This window comes from Anguilla rostrata, chromosome 5 (assembly GCF_018555375.3).
Source record: "Anguilla rostrata isolate EN2019 chromosome 5, ASM1855537v3, whole genome shotgun sequence".
In the NCBI taxonomy this organism is placed as follows: Eukaryota; Metazoa; Chordata; class Actinopteri; order Anguilliformes; family Anguillidae; genus Anguilla; species Anguilla rostrata.
Genome location: NC_057937.1, coordinates 55,289,030 through 55,314,791, shown reverse-complemented (window position 1 = coordinate 55,314,791; position 25,762 = coordinate 55,289,030). Strand labels below are relative to the sequence as shown.

Sequence of the window (25,762 nt, the reverse complement as noted above, 5' to 3'; positions counted from 1 at the left end):
AAAAACCCAGGCCTTGAATGGTAGCTTCTTTTTCTCACTCGCTCCCGGAGAGGTGCTTATTGTGACTTCGGCTGTGGGATTACCGCTGAGGAGGGGAATTGAGGGTGACACAACCGCTGGAAATCAGCGAATCCTCGCGCTGTTCAAAAGACAGGCGAAAGGCGCTAAAAGCGCGACTCACTTCCAGCGCATTAAGCAAACGCGTCAGACAGAAGCGTGGAGATCATGCGGCACGAGTTCTGAGCGTCGCCAAACGAGCAGTTATTCTCCAACGGAGAATTCGCGCGAGGATAAGATTCGCTGTATTGCATTCTTTTTACCCACAAGAACGTGCACGTTTCTGTCGATACACTAATTTCCTCCTAGATATTGAAGTAGGCGGTAGTCATTTAGGTTGTCAACATATTTGCAGTGTTCAGTGTGGGAAATCTATATACATTATCTCCACACGCATCTCCACCGTGCGCTGGAAATGCATATTCAAGAGTTCTTTTGTGAAATGCAGTCACGCCACCAGTCTGTGTTGCTAAAAAAAATAATAACCGCCAAAGTTTCTTTTTTTTTTGACATATCATATTCTCATCTGGAGATTCTACAAAGTGTAAAGAAGACTGACATCGTTTTTCCTGCCAAAAAGACTAGAAAATATTTTCCTGTTTAAGAGCAGCTTGCAGTTACGTTCTGAGTGATGTCCGCACTCTGAAAGCATACCATCACGTGACAGCGCGCATGAATAGTCACTGGTCGTTCAAACGGAATGTTCTGTTACTCCCAGATAAGAGGGACAATCGTTCAATCGGGGCATTACAATCGAGTACAACCAACCGTCTTATGTCATGTTCCCAACTTTTTATGCGGACATTTTCATCTTGTTATGCATGAGCAAAAACCCTAATAACAAGAATACCACTCGGCTCAGACAGCCGCGGCTGACCTGACACTGAAATCACACGTTAAGAAAAAGTGGGAAATATAAAGCTACTGCATGGAGAATTTTTTTTTTTTTTTTTTTTTGAATTAGATGTGCCCTACGTTCAGTACTGTCCAGAAGTACAAAAGCTGCACGAACTGCAGCAACTGAACCTGCTAAAAACTTGCCTGTCCATTTTATAAGCCTCAAACAGCAAATTCTGAATTTTAACACAGTTAAACCCCATCCCCAAATCTTTTAGCAGTGAATTGTATTACAGAATAGCAGTTAACAATTGGCCATCTTTCTGCTTGTACTGACTTCTGACTTTAAAAGCAAAAAACAAGAACATGTTAAGGCAAACAATGTTAATGGCTTTTCAAAATAATAGAATCAGACTGTATTGTATAAATGGCTCTGCCATTTAAACGTAGGCATTTATGTTAAGTTCTTTTGTGCAGTTTGCAAAAAAAAAAAAAAAACTACTAATGGAGTTTACTTTTACATTACAACCAAAACACACTGCAAACAATTTTCTTTGTCCTTATGCTGGATACATATAATGGATTTGGGGGTTGAAATTCATTACACATCTTGTCTAAAGAAGCCCATGGAAGGGTAAGTATGTATGTAAATAAATAAATAAATAAATACTGCTACACAGGATAAATTTCTATTTAACAACACACATATGCAAAATAAATAATGCATTATTCATCCATTATCTGACCTTGTCAGGGATGCAGGGCCACTCTTCAGCATATCCTTACAATACAAGCCCTGGAACTGCATCATCATATTGTTGCAATTTTGTCTTTAATTTCAATTTAATATTTATTTATATATATTTTTTTAAATTATAGGTTATATAGCACTGCCAGCCTACTAGCGTTGAATCTTAAAATTTCTTCAAGCTGCTAGGTTTATACATATATCCATCGAGCTAGCTAATGTTCAACTGTTATGTAGTAATGTAGCCACAACCCTGGAAAAATCCTGGTTCAAATTCGATGATAATACCAGCAAACAAACGCCTTTTGCATTGTTTTTTCTGAGCTATACTTACAAGTAGCTTGCTTTCCCACTGCAAGTGAGACTGAAAAAATTTCACCACAAAAACAACGGAATGAATGCAAATACATGTGCTCTGGCCCGGCTTAGGGGGTTAATGTGCTGCAGGTGTGACAACACTGCTGCTCCTGGATTTCGATGACTCAGTCCCTCCCCAACCGCCAAATCGAACTGTCACTCTCTGAAGGTGGGGGGGACTCTCTAAATTGACAGATAGTGTTATTTAATGGGACTATCATTCATCCACATCAGCTTTTTTTTTTTTTTGAGTGACAATGGATGCCGGTCTTTCTCCCAAGCAACTGCCTCCCCGCAATCAATCAATTTGTTAATCCGACATTCTGATCTCCCCTGTCAGCATGTGGTAGTGCCTGTTAACACGCTACAGCGCTGCCTCTCGTGACGTATTGCTTAAATGCGTCTCAAATTCCGATGACTCAGAAACAAACAAAGCAAAAAAAAAAAAAACACAAAAAACAACAGTAATCATATGTGCAACTCAGCCTGCTTGAAAATGGATGACTAATATTTCTAGTCATCACAGAATGCTTCAGAAAAGCTCTCCCTCCACTCTCCAGGGCACTGTGTCCCCCTGTCACAAACATCACTCGGTAAAATATTTCAAACTCGTTGCCTAGAAACAAAATTCTCCCTGAAAAGTTTTGTTTCTTTGTTGCTATGGGTACTGTTGTTACGAAATTATGGATATAAATAAACTCGTATATGAAGAGTCAGCCATTTGAGTCCTTTAATTACGTAGCATTTGCTACTGTTTGTTGAGTCAGAGCTAAATAATTAATTAGGCTGTTTAATTAAATTTTCAGTGATGCAGTTTTTCTCCATCTCTAGTTGGAAATATTTAACCCTGACCTGTATTTTTGTCAAATTAAAACACTTTCTACACACTATGTACAGAATGAACTTCATCCAATCTGATTGACTGGGACTGCACAGAATAAGGTATAAAGTATATCAAATGTATATCTTTTCAATTCATGGTTATAATTTACTTTATTTAGATTCGGATTTTAACCTCATTCTCTTGATTTCCTGAGACACATTTTCTACCTTGAAAATGCTTGCAGGGATTGTTGTGACTCACCTGACCCATTTAACATGACCCTTTTTAACTCTGGTAATATCCGAAAGAAAGACCAATTACTGATCGAGCAATCGAGCATGGACACACATGCACACACACACACACACACACACACATATATATATTCAGGGCTGGGGGTGGCCACTGATCATGTGGTGAACAGACAGAAAAACACAAACAATAGAAATAGAAATTGGCTTACCATCAAAGAAACCTAAAAAAAGAGAAACCAAAACCACAAAAAAAAAAAAAAAAAAATCCACCACACTGTGCATAGCCGCCAAACGCCCTCAACACACTCCCCCTTATGCCCACAATGGACCACAGCTGATGTAATTGCAATGAACCACAGCTGTGACCGTACCTGTCTGTAGAGCAGGTGCTGCCCCCTGGTGGGGGTGGGGGGGGGGGGGGGTGCACCCCAATTCCCTTCCAGGCATCACAATATATATACAGATGGGTGACAAATTAAAGGAAAAACCAACATCTTAGTAAGGTCTTGGGCCACCACGAACTGCCAGAACAGCTTCAAGGCAGCTTGGCATAGACTCTACAAGCCTCTGGAACTCTACCAGAGGGATGGAACACCATTCTTCCAAAAATTACTCCCTCATTTGATGTTATAATGATGCTGGCGGAGAGCGCTCCCTAACACGGTCCTATGGGTTCTCAGCTGGGTAGCGATCTGGTGCCAGTTGAGCAGTCTTTGTGACTGAAGCTTTTGCCATCCACGCCCCAATAATGAACACTCTTCCACAAAGTCACTCAGATCTTTTCTTCTTGCCATCTTGATCCAAAACCGAGGTCAACTGAGCCTGCTGGGCACTTTTATACATGCCACAGAACATGATAGGATGGTGATTGCTTAATTGTATCATGCAGTACACCTGTAAGGAAGTATATGCATTCATTATGATTCTCCACTAATTTATTCAAGTTGTCTTTTCATTTATCACCCATCTATATTATTATTATTATTATTATTATTGTTGTTGTTGTTGTTGTTGTTAGGCAAAGGTTGAACGGTAAATCGTGCTGGGGTTAAACCCTCAGGTAATATTTCTAGGGCGAATGTGTCTTGAATCTCATCTCTTTCGAATAGTAGACATTTGGAGGAATCCATTTCACCCTAGCTTTACTGTGTTAGAATCCGTGTCTTTTGCAAGGAGAGCACTATTTGTGATCCCCAATATGAAAATAAGGGTGGACGGACAGCAGTTAAAACCCAGCCACAATTCCTAGGAAGAACACATTATCTGATACACATCTGATCTATATTGTACACCATCTGAGAAATCCATTCCACCTGACTTTCACTTGGCTATAATCCTTTGCTTTTGCAGGGGAAACAGATTTGCATGGATATTTGTATTGCCTTATATTCAAATCTCCTCACGGTAGTCTGTCAGTGTAATAATTATATCCCAGCAACTATTTTTATAAGACAGTGACACTCTCCTGATTTAGAAACTATATATGTAAAATAATCAGATTCATCACACCCCTATTTTTTTAATCTGTGTGTTGGTGTTTTGTTTTTGTAATAAGATTTTGAATTCCCCATAGTCTATAAGCACATATGGAAGTTACATTGTGTTACATTGTAGTATTATAGTAATTAATACCACAGGCTGTGCCTGTCTGCTCCTGCCCTTAAAACAATGTGGAAACAATTCTGAATATTTCATTTTTAAAAATTGATTAATCATTAAAAATGTAATATAAATTACATTAATTAAGTATATTTGTGAAGTTTCAAAAAAGTTTAACTAGTTTTGATAACTCTTACATGGCATCTGATCAGAATTTAACGTGTTTAATTCCTAGGCACCGCTTGGCAGCGACACAGTGATTACATACGCTTCTAGCGCCTGCACATTAATCCAAATTTGCCTGTTTGTTCGGCGTGACGCAAGTAGCCAAAAAACAAAAAAAATAACAAAAGAAAATACTGGATGGCTCTCCTTGTAATATTTCAGCCTTCTGATATCTGAGCAGCAGTGTAGCAGGAAGAATAAGACAAGCAGCTTTGTATCTAGGAGCATGGGAGCATCCCCCGGCGAGACCGCGCTGAAAACACTTTAGCAAAAGTACTTCATCAGAACGCTTCCGCGAATTTTCCAGCCGTCAAAAATTGCCGTGGAAATAAACAAGTCATAAATTGCTGAGGACCTTGCTCGAGTTAAGTACCTCGCTGCTTCTGTGAATTTCTAATCACCGGAGCGAATTAAGCACAATGGAAAATCTGAAGACTCTCTGCGAAAAAAAGGCCAGAATTCAATTTCTGTTATGCAAGTCACTTGTACATTGTACATGTAGTTTTTTTTGCTCATGTATTTGAAGAGGTTTACATGCACACAGACCAGGGCCGAATACGTATTTGACCCAGGTCTGCATGCACTTGTCCCCTTCATCTATTTTTATTAACCCTCCTGTTATGTTGCGGGTCAAATTGACCCTTTTTAAAGTTTGAAAATCTAGGAAAAATACTTAAAATTATTTTTTCAGTATGAAACTTCTTCTACTGGCCTTAATTAGTGTAATCAACATTTTAAATGAAAATGGTTCATTTCATGTATTTGCAAACCCCCCCTGTATGTTTATATCACCCAGGAACATTTTGCTGTACCTAAAAAATGAACAGAACAGGAGGGTTAAAGCAGCTCAGCAGACGATGGTTCTGATACATCAATCGCTGTTAAGAGACCAGTACACTTCTGCTGCTTCACCCCACACTTCACCCTCATACCCAAACTCCACAAGCTCTCGAGCCTTATCTCCACAATTCCCCTCCATACCCCATTAAAAGGATGTGATATTATCACCACCTTCACAGAACAGCGTGGATTAAATCAATTTGACTTCCAGATTTTTCGCGTCAGTCTCTCATGTTTTTGATGGAGGTCTCTGACGCATTGTCAAGATTTCCTTTGATTGAGACAAAAAAAAAAAAAAACAATTTCCAGCACAGCCAGTGAAGAAATGAGGTTGTCAAAAATAATTGGGTGGCAGATAATGGATATCTCATATTTGAGAACTTCATGCACTGCTGTCTCTTGATAAGGGTATCCTGCCACATCTTATAAAATGTCTATCGGCAGTGTCCAATTAGCAAAGCTATTTTTGATTAACTGGTGTTTGTATCTTATTGGTCCTCCACTGCTTACCAATGCACAAAATTTTACCAAATGTACAAAAAAAAGGAAAGAAATTAAAGTGTGAAAAATTGCAACACAAATATGAGCAAAAACGACCAGCACACCAACAAACATACGTACATACGGCTTAATAAAGGAAAACATTTTGTCCTAAGACTTACTGTACAGACGCCCGTGCTAGACGTCTAGAACACTGAATAGAGAGAGAACATTTTGAAAGCTTTGTACAGCTTTGATCTCTGACAAGTTCCCTTTGCAATGCGCCTTATGATTTATTTAAAGGAGTTTTCTTTAATAAGTTAATTATAAGTTTTCACAGAGAAGAATAAATGGAAAGTAATGACAGAAACTTGTTGACACCTGCATGAACATAAGTAGACTGTCCAGGCACAGAAAGAAGTAGGACTGGAAAACATTCAATAAGCAGAGGACAGTTAGTTTTTTTTAAACTTTTGGTCAGCAGGTTAGTGGCTATACCAATGACAGTCAGAGAGGTACTAACAGGTAAAGTATTTATATTTAAACCTGTTTGCTGTTTCACAGTTAGCTGTTTTTACCTGATTGCTTTATGTCTGCGTATTGTACGCTTTACATAAAATAATTTTAGTTATAAAGAAATCAGGTATGCATTTCCCATATACTTGTCATAATTAGAATTATTCAATGGCACCCACTATCGTTCCTTCTGAAATAATTTAGATGAACCCCTTCTGTACCCTCTTTTTAAGCCTGAAAACGACATGCCCAAGATAAAATGGTTACGATTATTGAACCCTTCTGTCTACAGGCATAATCCTGGTCTCTCCTGAAAGGCAACCCTTGCGGGAGCTTGTTCTGCAGGAGTCACAATTAATCTAAATATTACTGAAATAAAGTAAGAGAAACTCAAACACAATGGAAGCAGAAATTTTCTCACAAGATTTTTTTTTTTTGTTTTTTTTGAGTGGGTACAGCCGCTACCCCGAGAGGAGCATGTATGTGGTCGCCGTATGACGCAGGAGGTAAAAAAAAAAAAAAAAAACAATAATAATGCCAATAATGCTCTTTGAATTGAAATACATTGTTACAGCTGCATTATAATGTTCAGTTAAGAACATAAAGGGATGAAGGCACTCCAAGCTTCTTTGCCACCTCTCCCGACATCACAGCTTTTTCATTGAGCCTTTGCAAATAATCAAATCGCTTTGTGCACAGGGCGGTTCTTGTACAAGGGCGGTTCTTGCACAAGGCATTCAAAATATGTGATTAAAACGCGGCACAAAAACTGCATGTTTATTTAATTCCACCCACATCTTGGACAAAACATGCAACCGGTTACGCAATTACTCGGCAAATGGCTTAGGTATTGATTGCTTGTGGTAACTGTTAACAAATATGTAAATCAATAGCAAAGCTGAATGAAAATTAGGCAATTTATTTGCATCAGAGCTTTGGAATAAAAGTATCTTTTGAACGATAATGTCCAAATTGTATTCTTTGTGCGGCACTTCATCTGCCGTTTGCTCTTTTAATTAATCTTAACAAGTTTACTTTCAGGCCCCATTCTACCTTGTGGGCTGGAGGAGCAGTCCTCTTATTTTTCCACCAAATATTACCTCATAACCGTACAGTACCCTCCACCAACCTCAGGCAGCACAGACAAGTACTCACACGGAGCTCGGGCCAACTTAGGGCAGCACAGACAAGTACTCACATTGCACTGCCAATTTAGGGCAGCACAGACAACGACTCACACAGAGCTTGGGCCAACTTAGGGCAGCACAGACAAGGACTCACATTGCACTGCCAATTTAGGGCAGCACAGACAAGGACTCACACGGAGCTCAGCCAACTTAGGGCAGCACAGACAAGAAATTACGTTGAGCTCAACCAACTTAGGGCAGCACAGATAAGTACTCACATCAGGCTCACCCAACCTACAGTCACACACAAACAGTCATTGTGTTTGCGGAGTACATTTTGTGTACAGGGTACCACATTGGGGCAGTGTGGGCACCGTCGGGCAGTGTGTACCACTGTCGAAGCAAGGTTATCGGTTCGAATCCCAGCTGATGCCTTTCTGTGTGGAGTTTTCATGTTCTCCATTTGTCCACATGGGTTTGCACCAGGTACTCTGTTTTCCTCCCAGAGTACAAAGACATGCAAGTTAGGGTAATTGGAGAATCTAAATTAACTGTGTGTGAGTGAAAGGTGTGTGTGCTCCAGCACCCCCCAATAACCCAGACCAGGAATTAGATGACGGATAGACATTTTGTGTGCAGCCTGTAAACTGTAAATTCAGATTGGCTGGAGGTGATCTCTGGTATACAATGAGATGTGAACAAATGGGCAATTATGCACCACTCCAGGGGGGCTGCCAGCTGGATTCTCTATACATGTTGTCTGATATTTCATATTTTGAGGCATTTTTTAGGCAAATGCTCAGGACAGAGCTGTCTACATTCCAGATCAGATCCTTGCCTTGCCAGATGGTGTTCCTAGTGATGTTGTTATATCTATGACTGGGTCAACATTTGTTCTTTTGTTAATAAAGTTCTTTTTTTAAAATACATACAACAATACATCATATAAATCCTGTTCCACAAATGGGTAATTGCAATACTGGTTAAATATCTTGCAGAAAGGCAGTGTCCCACCTGGGAATCAAACCTGCAACCACTGCTTTAAACCCAACCATCTTGCTTTCTCTAAATCACTGTTGTTTTTTTTGTTTTTTTTCCAGAAAAAGAAACAGAAGAACGTATGATGCATATATTAAATTTCAGCTTGGAAACTCAAAAGGTGAAGAAAAATGTTATTGGACTCGAGGCAGCATGGCTGTATTGTACTAGATTCAACAAGTATACCAATACTAAGAGGTTTCACACCCATCCCAAGCAGCATACGCTAATGTAAGCTTGTGACTCCAAGGACTTTTTAAAAATTTTAATCCCAAATCTATTTCCAGTGGCTGAGATGTACCCTGAGAGCGGGACAGACACACAGCACAGCACAGCACAAGATGTGTTTATGATAATGACCACCCCCATCATCATCATCATCATCACATCTTCCAAGTGGCACTTCCAGTAGGAGGACTTTGTATTAATTACATCCCTGGGTTTGACAGCATTGTCGTACTATAGCTAATATTACACCTGATTCGCAGTCAGTGGTGCAGAAAAGCATGCTGGGAGAAAGCCCGTTCTCTGGTACTTCACTGCTTCATGGAAGTGTGCCTCAGAATAATTCCCCCTATTTGGAGTGTGGGGAACCAATCATATTTTAATGTCCAAGTTGGTGCATTAGTGTAATGTCATCTATCAAAGCACATACTGTGTACACATGTGAGCGAGCGTGTCTGTGTGTGTGAGAGAAAGAGAGAGAGAGAGAGAGAGAAAATGAGAGAGAGAGAGAGGAAAAACTTTCAGAAGGGGCTAAAGCCCCACAAGCAGCAAGATATGTAGCCACATGCCAAATGATGAGGGCCACAACGAGGACACAGGCCACATGAAATATCTCTCTATTTGAGATGCTAATTTATTTAAAATAAGAGAGCCCATCAGACACGGTTGTACTGAGCATGCTGCCCACGCCGCTCACAGCTGCCACAGGCTGGGCACAGCAGTCGAGGCCTTCTGAAGGAGCCATCTGGACCCGGCAGTCCAGCTCAACAGCGGCAGCATTCCGGAACGTTCTGCTACAGCGGCAGCATTCTGGAACGTTCTGCTAAAGCGGCAGCATTCTGGAACGTTCTGCTACAGCGGCAGCATTCTGGAACGTTCTGCTGCAGCGGCAGCATTCTGGAACGTTCTGCTACAGCGGCAGCATTCTGGAACATTCTGCTACATTCCCAGCAGATTAAGTCTTCATCCCAGTGGTTTTAACGTTTCATTACGCACAGTGGATTGAGTCGCACACGTCCATCAAACCCCTGTAACACCCGCTTCCACATCACAAGTTAAGAGGTTTTGAATTTTATTTAATTTTTTTAAAGAATAAAAATAGCAGAAAGCAGGGCTTTGAGAGAGTGTGTCTCCAGAATTCTCCTACTCACAGAGCTGAAGTTGGACTTTGAGTGGGCTCCACTTGTGACAACATGTACAAGCGCATGCACTGCGCGCGCAGACGTCGTGCACTCATCATGTAAAACCCCATTAATCGCAGTGAGATCAGAGACCGGGATAGCTACACGACTGAGAGAGTCACCATGCTAGTACCCTGTGGCACTTGATGGTAATTCTAGTCTCTGACAAAGCAAATACGCAAGCAAATGATGCTTCAGGAATTGAGTGGATGGTCGCGCCAGTGCTACAGGATGACTACTAAGTAGGCAGGAGGAAGCCTTTGAAGATTAAAAGTTTAGAGCTGATGAACAGTTTGGAGGAAAGGAGCTCATCCTTACGAGACTGCTTTGATCCGAGCTTCATTTTTTCCTCTTTGTGGTCACAGAAGAAGAGATTCATAATTACAAGTGACTGCCTCCACAAAGGCCCTGCAGTATCTCCCCAGCAAAGAGAGTTGCAATATTGTTGCTTTCTAAAGAGCGTTAGTCTCAATTGAGTACCTTTCCATTCCAACCTACTTGTGCTTGTACTCATTAAAATGCAAGGCCAAACATGCAAGACCTGCTTTCATTTATATTTTCTTAGCATCTCTCTGTGAAGAATTTTAAGGCTTCATCAATGCGTGGTCCTTTGTTATCTATTAAGAGGCCATGCTAATTAGCCTGGTTATCATTTTTTTAATTAGGAGCCACTCTTTTCAGGCAGGGGGTGTCAGGGATTGCTTGAAAGGTCAGTTGAAAAGAAACTATAAATTTCGGGTTCATTATCCTGCTCTATTCAAGTGATGTCCATGAAATGAGTTTCAGTGGTTCAAGGAAAATGTCACCCCCCCCCCCCCCCCCCCCACAAAAAAAATAAAATAAGCAAAAAGCCCATTTTTGTTTCTTCATTTTCCGTACCCATCCCTCCCTACAGCCCCTGAAGGGCCAGCAGCTGCTCTGTGCGGTAAACAGCCCCTGCTGCTGTTTGCGTGGCTTTCAAGCAAATCAGTGAGCATGAGGGAGGGAGGGAGGGCGGAAAAGAGGCAGAAGGATCAAAAGAAGTTCCACAACTAAAACATTTTTAATTTGACTGTTTTTTTTCCCCCCGGTTTTTGAATATCAAGTTCAGCAGTTTACTAAAATGAAGCAGTAGCTTTGTATAAACAGAACAGGAGCAGACCTTGAATAAACAGTGCTGCTCAGGGAGACAACGTAAGGGTAGCTGTACTGAATGCCCTTTAGAGTATGAGGGTTAGTAGGTTGCAAGTTATGCATGTGACAGCTATCTATGTTGACATTTACATTTCCTGTGAGCATGCACATTAAGATGTCTAGGGCCGACATTTACATTTCTCTATTGTCTTTTAGACTTGCAGAGCCAAAGGAAATTCTCCCCTTCAAAATAGCCCAAGTGGACAAGACTAATGTCCTACAGCTGGATCATCCCTCCTAGTTCTGTACATTTTGAACGATCAACAGCATCCAGCCTAAAACGTGAACATTTCTAAACACCCCCCTTCCCCAAAATAAGCAAACACAGTTGGAGGTACAGTGTGGCATGATTGCAGGACAGGAGTAACATTTTCATATGCATGTGGGACCCTGTGCCTCCTCGGCCTTCGGGGGTACAAGCCCTTGACCTGAACCTGCTTTCACATCCAGAAGCTCAGTCTGAATACATAAAGCAGGAATGAGGTACAGGGACCAGTTTTTAGCAGATACACTTTTCTACGCTACAATTTAAACTTTTTATTTATACTTTCAACTGGCACGTGGCAATTCCCCATGTGTTGATTAAAGAGAATAACTACTACATGGATATACTGTACAAAAAGTGTTGGACATATATATACTACCTGGGTTGTTGAAAAATCTTCTGGTCAGCAATACTGTGGGTTATTGGAAATGTTTCCTCCAGAAATTACCCCTAAATAAACAAGAAATAAGCATTGTCATCGTGGAAATTCTTAATTTATGAATATTTTCAAAATTAGTTACCACTAATTTGTCACAGGGAAAATGTTGGTAACAAATGCTATAATACAAAAGTTTGTTTCATAAACAAAAAGTTAAGTGAGGAAAAGGTTTACTCTGTCATAGTCGCAGTGCAGTTAAACCTCCAAGTACTGGATATTGAAAATTAAGTCATATAACACATCAAGCACGCATACATAAATTTGATGGGCTTGCTATACTGTTTGTTCTGAACATTATAAGAAACAATTGCAGCACCACCATGAGGCCACATTTATGTCTTATTGGCTGTGAACTATTCACACAGACCTGTACCAACCTAGGTTTCCTGAGCTCTTGAAAATGGCACAAATTTGTAGCTCCCTTTCCAAAATGACAGAAAGGGTTGTACTGTAGAAAAAGACACATGAATTAAGGAGCACAAGCTTCTCCCTGCCTCATTATAAAATGGCTTATTATTTTTATGCATTTTTGTAGTGCCAATGCTCAAAATCATTAATCATCAAGCCTCCCATATCCAGTCCCTAAAGCCTGCACTCCAAAATAACCGTCACGTGATCGTCACCCTCCGGCCCCTTTCGCCCAATCAGTGGGGACACGCTGTGGAAATAAAGAGAAGCTCAGCAGAGCCAAAAGCACAATAAGACCTTGATGAAAAACAGGGTCTGAGAAACTGCTTCTAAATGAACCGCTCTGGCGGAGAGGTGGGAGGGAGATGCCGCCAGCCTTCTGCACCCCCGCACACGTTCTGTGCCGCGTGTGTGTGTGTGTGTGTGGAACAGCACAGAACGCTGGTCGATCTTGGGTTTTGTTCTGTAGCCCAGGTCGAAGATAGCCACCTTCTCTAAGGTTCAAAGGACACACTAACTACAAAGCCAGTGTTCTAGAACCACTGAGTTGTAGCTCTCGTGTGCATTTAGTGACTTTGAAATTTGAGCCAATCGTAAAGTTTTCCTGCAGGGAATGAAGTCTTTCGATTGGTCGGTGGGAGTTTGTGATTAGCAGCTGAGGGTAGCTCATCCCTTTGTGAAGACCCCTCTCCTTCCCTAAATGAATCCCAGACTGGGCACAAATAATATCTCAACAATATTTGCAAGTGTTTTAAGATTTCACATCGTTTTTGTCATCATTACTCAGAAAAAAAGAGTGCTGATGATTGGTTAATGCAAACTGGGTATACAAATCAGAGAAAGCATTTTAAAAAAGAACTGGAAAGAAAATGACCAATCTGTTCAGTAAAGCCCTGTACAATGGTGGCGGAAGAGCAATGAAGAAATGCTTTGCAGTACATCACAAGTTATCTGGTCCTGAATAGATTTAAGGGATTAAACACAGCGCTATATTTCTATATTAAATCTATCAGGTGCATGTAAGTCCAGGCTTAAGTTTGAAATTATTTTAATTTGAAAAGTACGTAATCATGTGCTGGTAATGCTTAATGTCAATCTTTTTTTTTTAACCCAACGTGACATTATGTTTAACGGGGTAGTGAAACTGAAAACCTACTTTAATGCTGCCAAATGTCATTGTACTGACATTCAATCACAGTGACATTCAATATCATATTCAATAATATTTCCTAATTGAGCTCAAATTAAACTGCCAAGTACCAATATGCTTGACAAGAGTCTCATATCACACTGAGGGCAAATGCCCTTAATTAGGGGTTACCTAGCATAGTCAACCCTAATGTGGTAGATTATACACTAGGTATTGTATTTAATATAGACTTGTCACAGACATTAATAAATTATTTGGGTTTTCTTATTTCACTGAAACAACAGGAGTTACTGTTCTACCACACTGGTCATGCAGAGGTAATGTCAGTGCTAAAACTATACCTCAAATCGACACAAAACTCTGTGCTACTTTGTCATTTTACATTTAAAACCTTTAAAACTATACTTTTTACGATGGATTTGACATTAAGATAGATACAGATAATGAAATAAAAGACATTTATGAAGTAAAATCAGATGAAAACTAATATATTAGCTTACACCCGCAAAATGTGACTAGTGACGGTTGACAAGCTGGCTACCCTCAAAATGGCGGGAAACTCAGGTGCTAGCTGGTCATCTTGCGTCTAAAACCTTTAAAACTTTATTTTACACCAGATTTGACATGAGGACATACATATCATGCAAGCCAAGACATTTAAACTCCAATAAAACCCATTAGCTTGTAGTGCGCGTGGATGTGTTTGGAGGGAGGGGCTTTGGAGGGAGAGCAAAACATTTTTTTTCAAAATCTAGCTCTGCCTTGCTGGCTTCTCCAAACTTACATACTGCACCTTTAAGAATGACAGACAAAAAAAAAAACAATAATTACAACCATCAATGTGAATCTGATTGAAGCATAAAATGTAATTAAGAAAACAGCACATACATTCAGGTGTGGCAGTGACTCACAAGCACTGTGCAGCGATGGAACAGTAGGCTGTGTGTTTTGTGTGGAAAACGAATTTTTGAATAGACAAACCTTATGTCACAATATGAACTTGAAAAGAAAAGGCGTTGACTGTTTTCATGAGGGCGGGGGGAAGAAACAGCATGTGCTAGTTCTTCCTGTGAAGAAACGTAGTGCATCCCTCTAGAAAAAAAGCATCTGCTAAATTGATGAAATGTAATACAGGAAGTGCTGGGTACAGACTGACCGTCTCTCAGCAGGAAGAGGGGCCAGCTCTGTGTGCACAGCCAGCATTCACACCTGATTCAAAATGCAAAGACGACGGCTCAAAGGTCAATGCAAAAGTGCACAAGACATATTCCGGTACGCCACCAGGTTCATCCCCACACCAAATAATCAGTGCACATCAAATCATGGCTGACATTGGACACGTTTGCCAATAACGAGCTTTGGACGAAGCAAATCCAAATCCACAATGCAGCTTGGAGGGCCCAGTAAAGTTTATCCTTACATTCTGTAAGACCGTGTACGTTATATTAATCATTTCACATATGAAATACTGGCAAGGTCAATAGATAAATACTTGAGAGGACAGTTTATCTACAACCTTTTTCAAGCACTTTTGTGTCTCTTTGTTTTTTCCCCCATAATATTACAATACATTATACACAGGAACACCGCCGTATGAAAAACCGGATCCTCTGCAGCAGGACGGAAGCCGGGCCCTCCCTGCACTGCCGGGCTGGTATACGGGCGATGCAGGCCGCCTGGCAGTCAAGCCAGTCGCCCCAAAATGGCAGCTCAAGTAGAAGTAGGGGCAGGATGCTGCAGTGAAGGGGCCAGTCTCTCTCCGGCTGCGGTCTTTCCGGCGCGGAGACCGTCTCCGCGTCCCGGTCAGGACTCGGCCCCCGCTGGCCTGTGATCGGCACCCACGGCTTCCGAGACGCTCTCGAACCCTTGGTCTCTGAGAAGACAAAAACAGCCGTTAGAGAGCTTCTGCAGGCTTTCGGTCGTTAGGGCAGGGGTGGGGGGTGGGTGGGGGATTGCGCTCACTTCAAAAGCTGCTCCAGCTCCCGCTTCACGCGGGTGACGACGGGCGGGCCCTCGTAGGTGAGCGAGGTGTACAGCTGCACCAGCGACGCCCCGGCGCGGATCTTATCCAGGGCGTCCTGGCCGCTGGCCACGCCCCCTACCCCGATGATGGGCACCTTCCCTGGACGGGGATAAAGAGGACGTTAAACGAGCGACCTTTCCATGGCAACGGGATGCTCTACACAGAGGCCAGAGAGAGAGAAAACACAGAGAGAGAGAGAGAGAGAAGGAGAGAGAGAGGGAGAAAGAGGGACAGAGAGGGAGACATGGGGAGAGAGAGGGAGGGAGCAAGGGACCGAAAGAGCGAGAGAGGGAGGGAGGGAGAGAGAGAGGGAGGGACCAAGGGACCAAAAGAGAGAGAGAGAGACAGAGAAAGCGAGGTGGAGGGGGACAGAGAGGGAAAGAGGGGGAGAGAGAGGGAGAGAGCAAGGAACCGAAGGATAGAGGGAGGGAGGGAGGGAGAGAGAGGGCGGGAGAAAGAAGGAGAGGTGGGGGGGGCCTGGATGCGTTACCTTTCGTCAGACAGTACATCTCCCGCACCGTGTGTGTGGACATGTCCCGGAGCGGCCTGCCGCTCAGCCCCCCCGTCTCCACCCGGTGGGGGTCTTTCAGCACCTCCGGCCTGGAGACCGTGGTGTTGGACACGATGACCCCGTCCACCCCGAGCTGAAACACACACACACACACACACACACACACACACACACACACACACACACACACACACACACACACACACACACACACACACACACACACACACACACACACACACACACACACACACACACACACACACACACACACACACACACACACACACACACACACACACACAGGGTCTACAGGAGGGAAGCAAGCTTACACACAAACAATCTCACGCTCGCACACACTGTCGAGTACAAACCTACGCAATGAAACGCAAACACCCAGAACGGCAGAACTACAGGGGCTATAAGCACAACACACAGCCAATCAACACAAAGCCCAAACACATAGCCAAAGCATAACAGGTAACAATGCTTTACAGCCCACAGATTAACATTTACATTATGCAGGCACTCTAATTCAGAGCAGCTTTCATGACTGCACCTACGCAGGGTTAGGTGACGAACAGCGCTGATTCCATCAGGGCCACAACCAATAGCCGTCGCCGAAATATACAATTTCACAACAAAAAGCCACATATCACAGCAAGTGCAGGAAACAGAGGAGGCAGTATTATTATTAGGAAAGTGGGGTTAGGGGACACAGTCTTAGATTAGCACTTGTAGGGCCGGCAGACCCATACGAAAACGCTCAGCATTAGATGACTGGAAGGCGCAGTTTAGACAGCTGTGTTCCAGGTTTGAGCGCAGAAGAGCACACAGTTTCAAAGCCCGGGGTTCGAACTCGCAGAGCCCAAAGAAACGCTTCATTTTCATGCCCTCCAGGAAGCGGAGGGAGGAACAAACAAAGAGACAGGCAAATCACGGCACGTCGGCACGCGGCCTGGAAACCTGCGCGCCTGTCAGTGCGCGGCGCGGCGCGGCTCGGCTCGGCTCGGGGAGCGGAAGGCCGCCGCCTACGTTGTCACGCCAGCGCGACCGAAGCAGCCGGCCGCTCCAATTACGTACCTCAGCGCTCGGGGAACGGGCGGCCCGTGTCCATAGTTACGCTCAAACAGAAAAACCCAACGCAGCGGCGACTGAAGTCTGGTTTACTGCGTGAGAGCGCGCCAGTGCTATGTAACGTTTTCTTAGGTTACTGGTTACTGTTGGTTCATGGTCAGTGGTGATTATACACATAATATAGGGCATTGTGTTCTCTGGGGAAGTTGGCCATGCTAAATAGATATGAACAGTAGGTGCATCGATCAATGAGAAAAATATTCTTTTCACCCTCCCTGAGACTGCATAACATAAAGACAGTGCACCAAACAATCAGCATGCCTAAAACATGCAAAACGAGGATACTCACTAAAAATGTTTGAGTAAATGTTATTTAGCTGGGAAACTACAGGCGATCGCAGTAGCATGTGCACTGGAATGTAAAGAGCGGATTTAACCCAGCAAAGCAGGGAGATGGAACAGAACGAGGCGGGGCGTGTCCATTCGCTGACCTCAGTGATGACATCAGCAATGTCCTGCTTGTCTTGGAGACTGAGGTCGGGGGCGATCTTCACCAGCACTGCAGGCTGTTTGGTCTTCAGGGCATCCCGTTCCTTCAAAACCTGCATATAGAAGTGCGCACACACACATACACACACACACACACAGGCACACACATACACACACATACACGCACACACACGCACACACAGGCACACACAGGCACACACACGCACATACACACGCACACACACTTCATCATGTTGAGACAGCCCCAAAGACGATAGCGTGACAAGACGTATCCCAGAAGCCCTCATTATCTTGCTACAGGTCACTGATTTTCACCATCAGCAAAGGAAATCATTCAGCTCTCGAGAGCAGAGTTCCATCCAGCTCAGCTACACTGACGTGTAGGTTTACCACAGAAGGGTCCAAGGTCATGTGGGCTCTTAAGAGGAAAGCACCAACCATAAAATCATGATTATATTAATCAATCAACAGATAGAGTCTTTGAAAAGGACCCTGATGAGTAGAATCAGGCGTGTAGCTGCTTGGTTGGAACCTAAGCCAGCACCCACACTGGCTCTTGCCGGATAAGACTGAGAACCTCTGAGAGTTGCAGCAAAGCGAACACGTTGACAACGCGTGATTCCAGATGTCAATTTCACACATTCTTCTACCCGTTTGGCCTTCATTACTAGAAAAGGAAGCAAGGAAGGATTGAAATGAAGAAGGAAGCGATTGGAATGCACCCTTAGTAAAAAAAAACCGGTACCGCATTCTCACCTTGTCCAGTAGGTGGCGAAGTTCTGCCTTGCCCTGCAGGTCCCGGAGGCCAGGGGTGTTCGGGCTGCTCACGTTCACCACCACATAATCGGCCAGGGGTCCCAGCGATCGCACGCCTTGCGTAAAATCAGACGCCGCGTCTTCGGACAGCTTGTTCTTGCCCAGATTGACTCCCATTGGCAGGCCAGCTGAAAGCGCATTGTGACACGGTCTTAACAACGATACAGGCAGCAAGAGAGGATGATGGGAAGTGAAGTCCAAATCTTGTCATTCTGCAGCTGGCTCAATGAGCTCTGGACTTCTCTCCCAATGATCTTGTGTGAAACATTCTGTGATGCTCAGCACTTCACCCAGATATAGGCTGCGTTAAAAAGCTTCACAACTATCCTCCTTTTCTTATCTTGCGGCTTTTCCTTTATTCCTTCTGAACACGCCACAAGGAAAGGACGACATTGTTTTTTTGAATACTAATTCTTAATGAAGCACAACAGCAGTGTGCTTTTTCTTAGTAAGGATTCAAATTTCTGCGCAGAAGTCGATTCACAAAGCTACTGATTTGCATACAACTTTGCATGTGATTTCTTACATCAGTTGCCTTGAGTATAAATATGTTACTTGAACCAAAAATGCTGATGCTGCGGTGAGAAACTCTACAGCATTTCAGACCCCGAACCACCACCACACTTTCCACGGACCCCACACTATTTTTGTGCAAATGATTCTTCACTCAAGTAGCCGTGAATGCTGTATTAGACAGACCACTTGTACATTCATTCATACATTTCACACTGAGAGTTGCATGTCAGCTGACACATACTGCAGCTCAAAACTGGCGGGGAACAGGACAGCCAGTGTAAAAGCGATCAGTTACCCCGAGTGAGCTCTGATTGGACGGGCTCCCTGGCCTTCAGCCTCTCCCGGACCGCCGCGAGGCCACAGCTGTTGAATCCATACCTTAGGAACACATGCGCAAAGACAACGGTTAGCTGAAGTGTTTAATTAAGAGTAAACTCTCTCAGCCTCTCGTTTATTTGGTGACCGTGAACTCCTACGTAACTGCCTCCCACATAAGCAATGTGCCAGATTACCCAACGCTCTCGTTTAAATTCTTAATGCCCATTTCTAATATAGACCGACAGTCCGCCAATTAAAGTGTCACTTTCTTACATGGTAAGTCCATTAAGGACTGCAGGAGCTCCCCTGCCATATGCGATTGACTGATCGCTACCATAAAATAAGAATTCACTAATTTTTCCAATTTCAAAACCCCGATGGAACCGATTTCCAAACCGCACACTAATACACCTTACGTACTGTAAATACACCGTGGCAGCCTACTGTCTGTAGCCTATTCACTGCATTTCACATAGGCTAATTCTGAAACATTGCTGCAGTTAAATGTGTTTGCCTGTTTTTTATTTGATTTATTGCCCATTGTTCATGTGATGCCAATTTCCATACTGAAAACATAAATTTCATACTGTAACCAGGGGGATCCAATACTGGTTTATTGATTTAATTAAATTTTGCATAGCCATAATCTGAAAATGCATCAGCTGCTCTGCTGATTTTCATTTTAGCTGGGCTATCCAACTTTTCGTGCTTCGGTACTTCGGAAATTGCATGCAAAGCTGCCACCATTTATTTGGAAGCGATAGTCGTCGGACGAGAATTCTGACGGGTTTTCTGAAAACGGAGCGCGATACGGGCGGCGCCCCTCTCTTCTTTGAATCTCCAAAAGCGTTTGCTCTGTTAACTGGTAGCCTAAAGCACGCCGCTGAACCAGCCCACACGCTTCACGCCAGACACACAGTGCCACAGAGAGGATTTGTCGCGCTGTCTAAACACTGCCGCACATTTACATCAGATCGCCCTTTTCCGTTTCGGGCACGGTGGCTACAGCACGCAGGGAAATGCACTTCCAGGTCCCGGCACGGCACAGTCTGGGTGTGGACTATAGCCCTCAAGGATGAACGAGCTGCCTGTGAATGGTGTAAAAGGTTCAATACCAGTATCAGAATTATCAATATGGATTTTATTTAGACGCGCGTTGCTTTGGTGCAATGCTTTACATAAGAAGGATAAAGGATTTGTTAATATGTGCAACTACAAAACACCACAATCCACTGTTATTCTACAGTAACATTTTAAGAAGCTTTTTCACCATCTGTCGTAGATTTCTCCTGTTGACAGTTCTCAGTTCTCCACTGCCCTGGTGATGAAGACTGAAAAGCACTTCAATCCGGCAGCACTAACTAAATTTGCCATTCAAAACAGTCATGCGGCCCAAACATGTCTACTCCCCTAACCTGAAGGAAACAAAGTTGCGCAAGACACCGAATTCTTCACTGAATCAAAGCTGCTCCATAGTGTGTCAGAGGCGATCTGTTGTCGTTAACGTGAACTCCAAAATACAAACAATGGGCGATACTTTCGGAAGCCAAATGTTCAGAGTCTGTCTGCCCTATTCGACACTATCTGTAAGTAACTTTGGGTGATTTTTCTCCCACGGGCAGTAGAAATATTGACATGAGTGATGTGGGAATAATCGATTCCAACTCACTGCAGAATTCTATGAAAAACAACTGGCCACTCATTCAACACCAAATAAACACACACGGCACACCGTACATTACATTACAGGCATTTAGCAGATGCTCTTATCCAGAGCGACTTACACTTTCAACTTTTACACTGCATCCATTTATACAGCTGGATATAGCTATACTGAAGCAATGCAGGTAAAGTACCTTGCTCAAGGGTACAATGGCAGTGTCCCACCTGGGAATCGAACCTGTGACCTTTAGGTTACAAGACCATGCCAGACGATATGAGAAAGAGGAGGTAATGAAATGCATACAGTGTCCATGCATACTGCAGATCACATCGATCTGCTTGTTGATGAGTGTGTGGCTACACATATATTCAGAGTGAAGCAATCAATGGTACATTGCAATCAAAGATACATGAACTAAAAAAAAAAAGTTATAAAATGATGCCACTACTGAGAATAGCTTTTTGTTCATCTTCTGAAAATGCGACACAGGTTAGAAAGCATTGATTGGCAGATACGCAGTATCTAGGGTCATTTATTGGCTGATACACAGTATCTAGGGTCTTGACAAAGGCGATGAACCCAAATACAGGACCATGCCAAAACATTTACTTTTACAAGAATGCCACGTAACCAGGAATAGCTTGTAACATCAAGGTGTAGGCTACACCAACAGTTCTACCAGCTAACTAGCCGATATCAGCACGGTACATTGCTTATTTAGCTGGAATTTAACTGGAAATGCCGTAAGTTAGCCAGCAGGCTAACATTCATTGGCTGAAAGACAGCATGGTGGTGCTGCTCAAAACTTCCTAAATTTTCCACAGAGCAGAGTTTAAGCCGCGCTATTTTAGCCAGCTGGTTTAACACAACTTTAATCGTCAAACTGGTTCGATCCTCTCTTCTTGCCTCTTTTTTCATTATTTTCCGGTCTCTGGTAACTCATTTTCTTTTATGTCGACAATAATTTCGAACTACTCACGTCCATGAAGCCAAACGACATTCATAATGGAATTTACAATTTCCATAATAAAATTTTGACCACTGATGCGCTGCCCCTTGTGTAAGCAGCACAAGCAGTCCGGGCAGACAGGGGTATTATTGAGGTGTCCACTCGGTACACACAAAGCGGAAAAACTAAGCATAGGGAAATGGGATTAGTAACATATTAGGGCAGTCATGGCTGTCCGAGGGTGCACGTGCACCCCCCCCACCCCCCCCTCCCGCCCGCCCGCTCCATGATCTCACCAGCGCAGCCCCAACTCCCCAAACCGAGGTCAGAGGTCAAGTTCACCATCTCACCTACCCCACATACAAATAAATCCAGGGGGAAGCCTAGAAGGCGGAGTCCATAAAACCCTGGTCATATACACAGTTTTACAGGTGTGTGTGTGTATGGCTGGCCTGTACCTGTTCACCACCGCCTGGTCAGCGCTCAGTCGGAACACTCGCGGTTTGGGGTTCCCCTCCTGTGGCAGTGGGGTAACCGTCCCAACCTCCACGAACCCGAACCCCAGTCTGTACAGCCCGTCCACCGCCTCGCCGTGCTTGTCAAAGCCAGCCGCGATTCCCACAGGGTTACGGAACCTGCAGCCCAGAACATTCACTTCCTAAAGGACAGCACATGTGTACACACACACACACACACACACATAAATGACACAAAAATACACAAGCACACACCCACACAAATACAACACACACACACATAAATGACACAAAAATACACAAGCACACACCCACACAAATACAACACACACACACACACATAAATGACACAAAAATACACAAGCACACACCCACACAAATACAACACACACGCACACAAATATGTATTAACACACACAGACACACGCGCGCGCACACACACACACACGCAAACAAACAAACAAACATACGCACAAAAACACACACAGAGATGTCCAAACACACAAAGACACAAGAAGCTCTGGTAACTACAATGCAACATCCAAATGTATATGACTATCAGCATTTGACGTTTCAGACCAGCTAAGCATAAGTCTCTCACATAGGCAATATAATAGAGAACTGGGGTTGCAGGTTTGATTCCCTGGTGGGGCACTGCCATTGTACCTGTGAGCTCTGTGTTTAACCTGACTTGCTTCACTAAAAATCGGTAATGTTGCACAGCTGAATTTTTTTAAAATTTAATTAGCAATATACAAGTTGCTCACGATAAGAGTGCTTAAATGTGTTAAATGTAAATACAGCACAGTGAGCATACAGACAGTGCAACAGAAGTACAGCAATGACACCTCATAGCAAGTGTGACACTGTTTCAAACAGCAAGGCCAAGCCCTTTGGCAGGATACTAATGCCTCCACACAGTGGAGTGACAGCCTGCCGATCTGTTCCCATGTCTGATAAGTAACGTCTTTGCCTCCTGAAAAATGACCCCAGTCGCCAAACATCCAGGGAGAAGGCCAATAAACTCACTCTCGTTTATGACGAGCAAAACGCAAATGAGCGCAGATACTAACCAGTGAGGCTGGATCCTGGTACCTGGTCCACGGTACCAATCCCATACCGATCAATCGAACAGCCATCACATGGGCCGTCTCTGGTCCAACAATCCTATGCAGAGCAGGCATCAGCTGGTTGGCATAGAAGCGCTCATCGCCGATGGCCGTGAGGTAGGACACGAACAGGAAACTCCCGGAGCCTATCACCTTTATGGCTTCCTTCAGACGCCACTGTAAACAAGCGAAATGGACAAAAGTAAACCGCTGTTCCTGAGCCACATCTTATACCAACTAGGTATATATATATGTAGCAACTAGCTATATATAGAAACATACACATATGCATCTATTTTGTCACGGCCACGTTTGTTGATTCTGTGCATCAACTTACAGTTTGTGCGGCTGGCAGGAGAAGCACGTTCTATAGAAACACTAGACTGCTCACCATCGCCCAAAAAGCAATGAATCCGATTTTTTTTTAGCAACCTTCGTTGGCTGAATGCACAAACGTCCCGAATCCTCTCTAGTCAGCGCACAGAACAACCAACACAACGGGAAAGTAATGACAATTTCACGTTAGGCTAACACACTGTGTTCTTATACAGTTCATTGGGCTAGAACAAGCTGATCTGTTTGCGCTGTTAAACTATCTATCGTACCTAGCCACCTAGCTACAGAACAAGACGTAACGCATTTGTCCTAAATTAATCCTACACCCTATGAGTCAACCACGGCTAATTACTAGGTAACATACAATAGCAAGCCAGATATCTGCATTGGAAGCCAGTTCGTCAGTAAGTTGGATAACTTAAAAGCTCGTTCACTACAGTACACTCGAGTTCGTTCCAAGCATACCAAAAATTATGTAAAGATTTTTACAAAATTATTTTTGGGTCCGGTTGTTTTGATACGTAGCTAAAATCCCAAGCGAAAGCATACAAGACAACATGAGCAAATAAGTTACCTTCAGTTGTCCCGCCATTGATGTCCCAGTGTTGAATAACGATGGCAGTAACTCACGTGGACGGAGCGCTTCCTGGAAATGAACTCGCGATATCTCGAAAACAAAAAAACAAAAAAAATTTGAGAGGTGAAATAAAACTACAATGGGGATGCCCTAGCTTGGGTCACTTAATGTGTAGATTGTCAGAGAAAAGTAATAACGATACAGCAATTCTTGCTATTTAATGTAGTTAAGCAAAATAAACAAATGAATACAGTTTTCTGGAATGTGAAACTGGTCAGATTCGAAAGCCTTAAAGTAGGTTTTGTGGCTGGGCTGTTGCTGTAGTTCTGACGGTGGCACACTAGAGTGACATGGGCATAAGCAAAGATAGCTTTGTTTGGTTCTGAATGGTTTTGCTCAAAAAATTCTAGTGTCAGTGTCAAAATAATTCAGCTCACTGGGATAGAACCACACTTGAAACAAAATATACACAACTAGTGTTGTCACCTAAGACCATCTACATATCTGGCCCTAACATTATACTGTACACTGACTGAGCCAACTACATTGGATTCTGTGTGCCTGTATACTTGCTGGAATTGCAAATCACGTTTTCTGCTGTTTTGACCTTGAGGTATGCAAAGTAGTTTTTTTATTGTTTCTTTGCATGCCGTGCTGGGTTCCTTGTAGTCATTTCCCTAATGAAGTAAGCCCAGATTTGACGTTGTTATTGGGAAATCTCACCTATTTGAATAAAGTGGGGTGAAACAGAATTTTTTTTCCACAGTCCGTCACTTGGCTGAAATGTCGTTGTGGCTGACCATGCCGTGTACCAAGACCACATCACCCATGGCCTATCTAATCGTGATTTCTCTATTTTTGTGGATCCCAAAGACTCTTTCGTCCCACGTCAAGGCTCAGGACTCCAGTACCGAAGAGTGGGTCCTGTTTCAGGGCGTGCGGTACCGGATTTCCGCAGGGCCGCTGACCTGGTCCCAAGCGGATGAGTATTGCAGGGAAATCGGCGGTGATCTTCTGCAGGTCCTCGGCGACAACGCCAGAATGTTCCTCGAAAAAACATATAACGAAGACGGTAAAAATAAGCAAACATGGTGGGTTGGACAGTATCTGTTAGGAAGATCAGAGGAATCACCGAATAT

The 25,762-nt window shown here is 43.3% G+C and overlaps 1 protein-coding gene across 1 annotated transcript; it reads right to left on the bottom strand.

Annotated features, from left to right (window-relative positions):
• Positions 1-14,179: 14,179 nt before the first annotated feature.
• On the bottom strand, positions 14,180-24,703 carry dhodh (dihydroorotate dehydrogenase). The gene is made up of 9 exons (XM_064337249.1): positions 24,621-24,703; positions 23,675-23,887; positions 22,584-22,783; positions 19,491-19,573; positions 18,620-18,807; positions 17,845-17,955; positions 16,256-16,409; positions 15,705-15,864; positions 14,180-15,615 (listed from the first exon to the last, which is right to left on the bottom strand). The coding sequence occupies exons 1-9, from the start codon at positions 24,636-24,638 to the stop codon at positions 15,546-15,548; spliced, it is 1,197 nt and encodes a 398-aa protein (XP_064193319.1). The 5' UTR covers positions 24,639-24,703; the 3' UTR covers positions 14,180-15,545.
• Between the last annotated feature and the right edge of the window lie 1,059 nt (positions 24,704-25,762).

Coding starts and splice junctions, on each gene's coding strand:
- dhodh (XM_064337249.1), bottom strand. Junction 22,784..23,674: donor ACCAGGATCCAGCCTCACTG/GTTAGTATCTGC, acceptor GCTGTCCTTTAG/GAAGTGAATGTTCTGGGCTG. Junction 18,808..19,490: donor CCAATCAGAGCTCACTCGGG/GTAACTGATCGC, acceptor ATGCGCTTTCAG/CTGGCCTGCCAATGGGAGTC.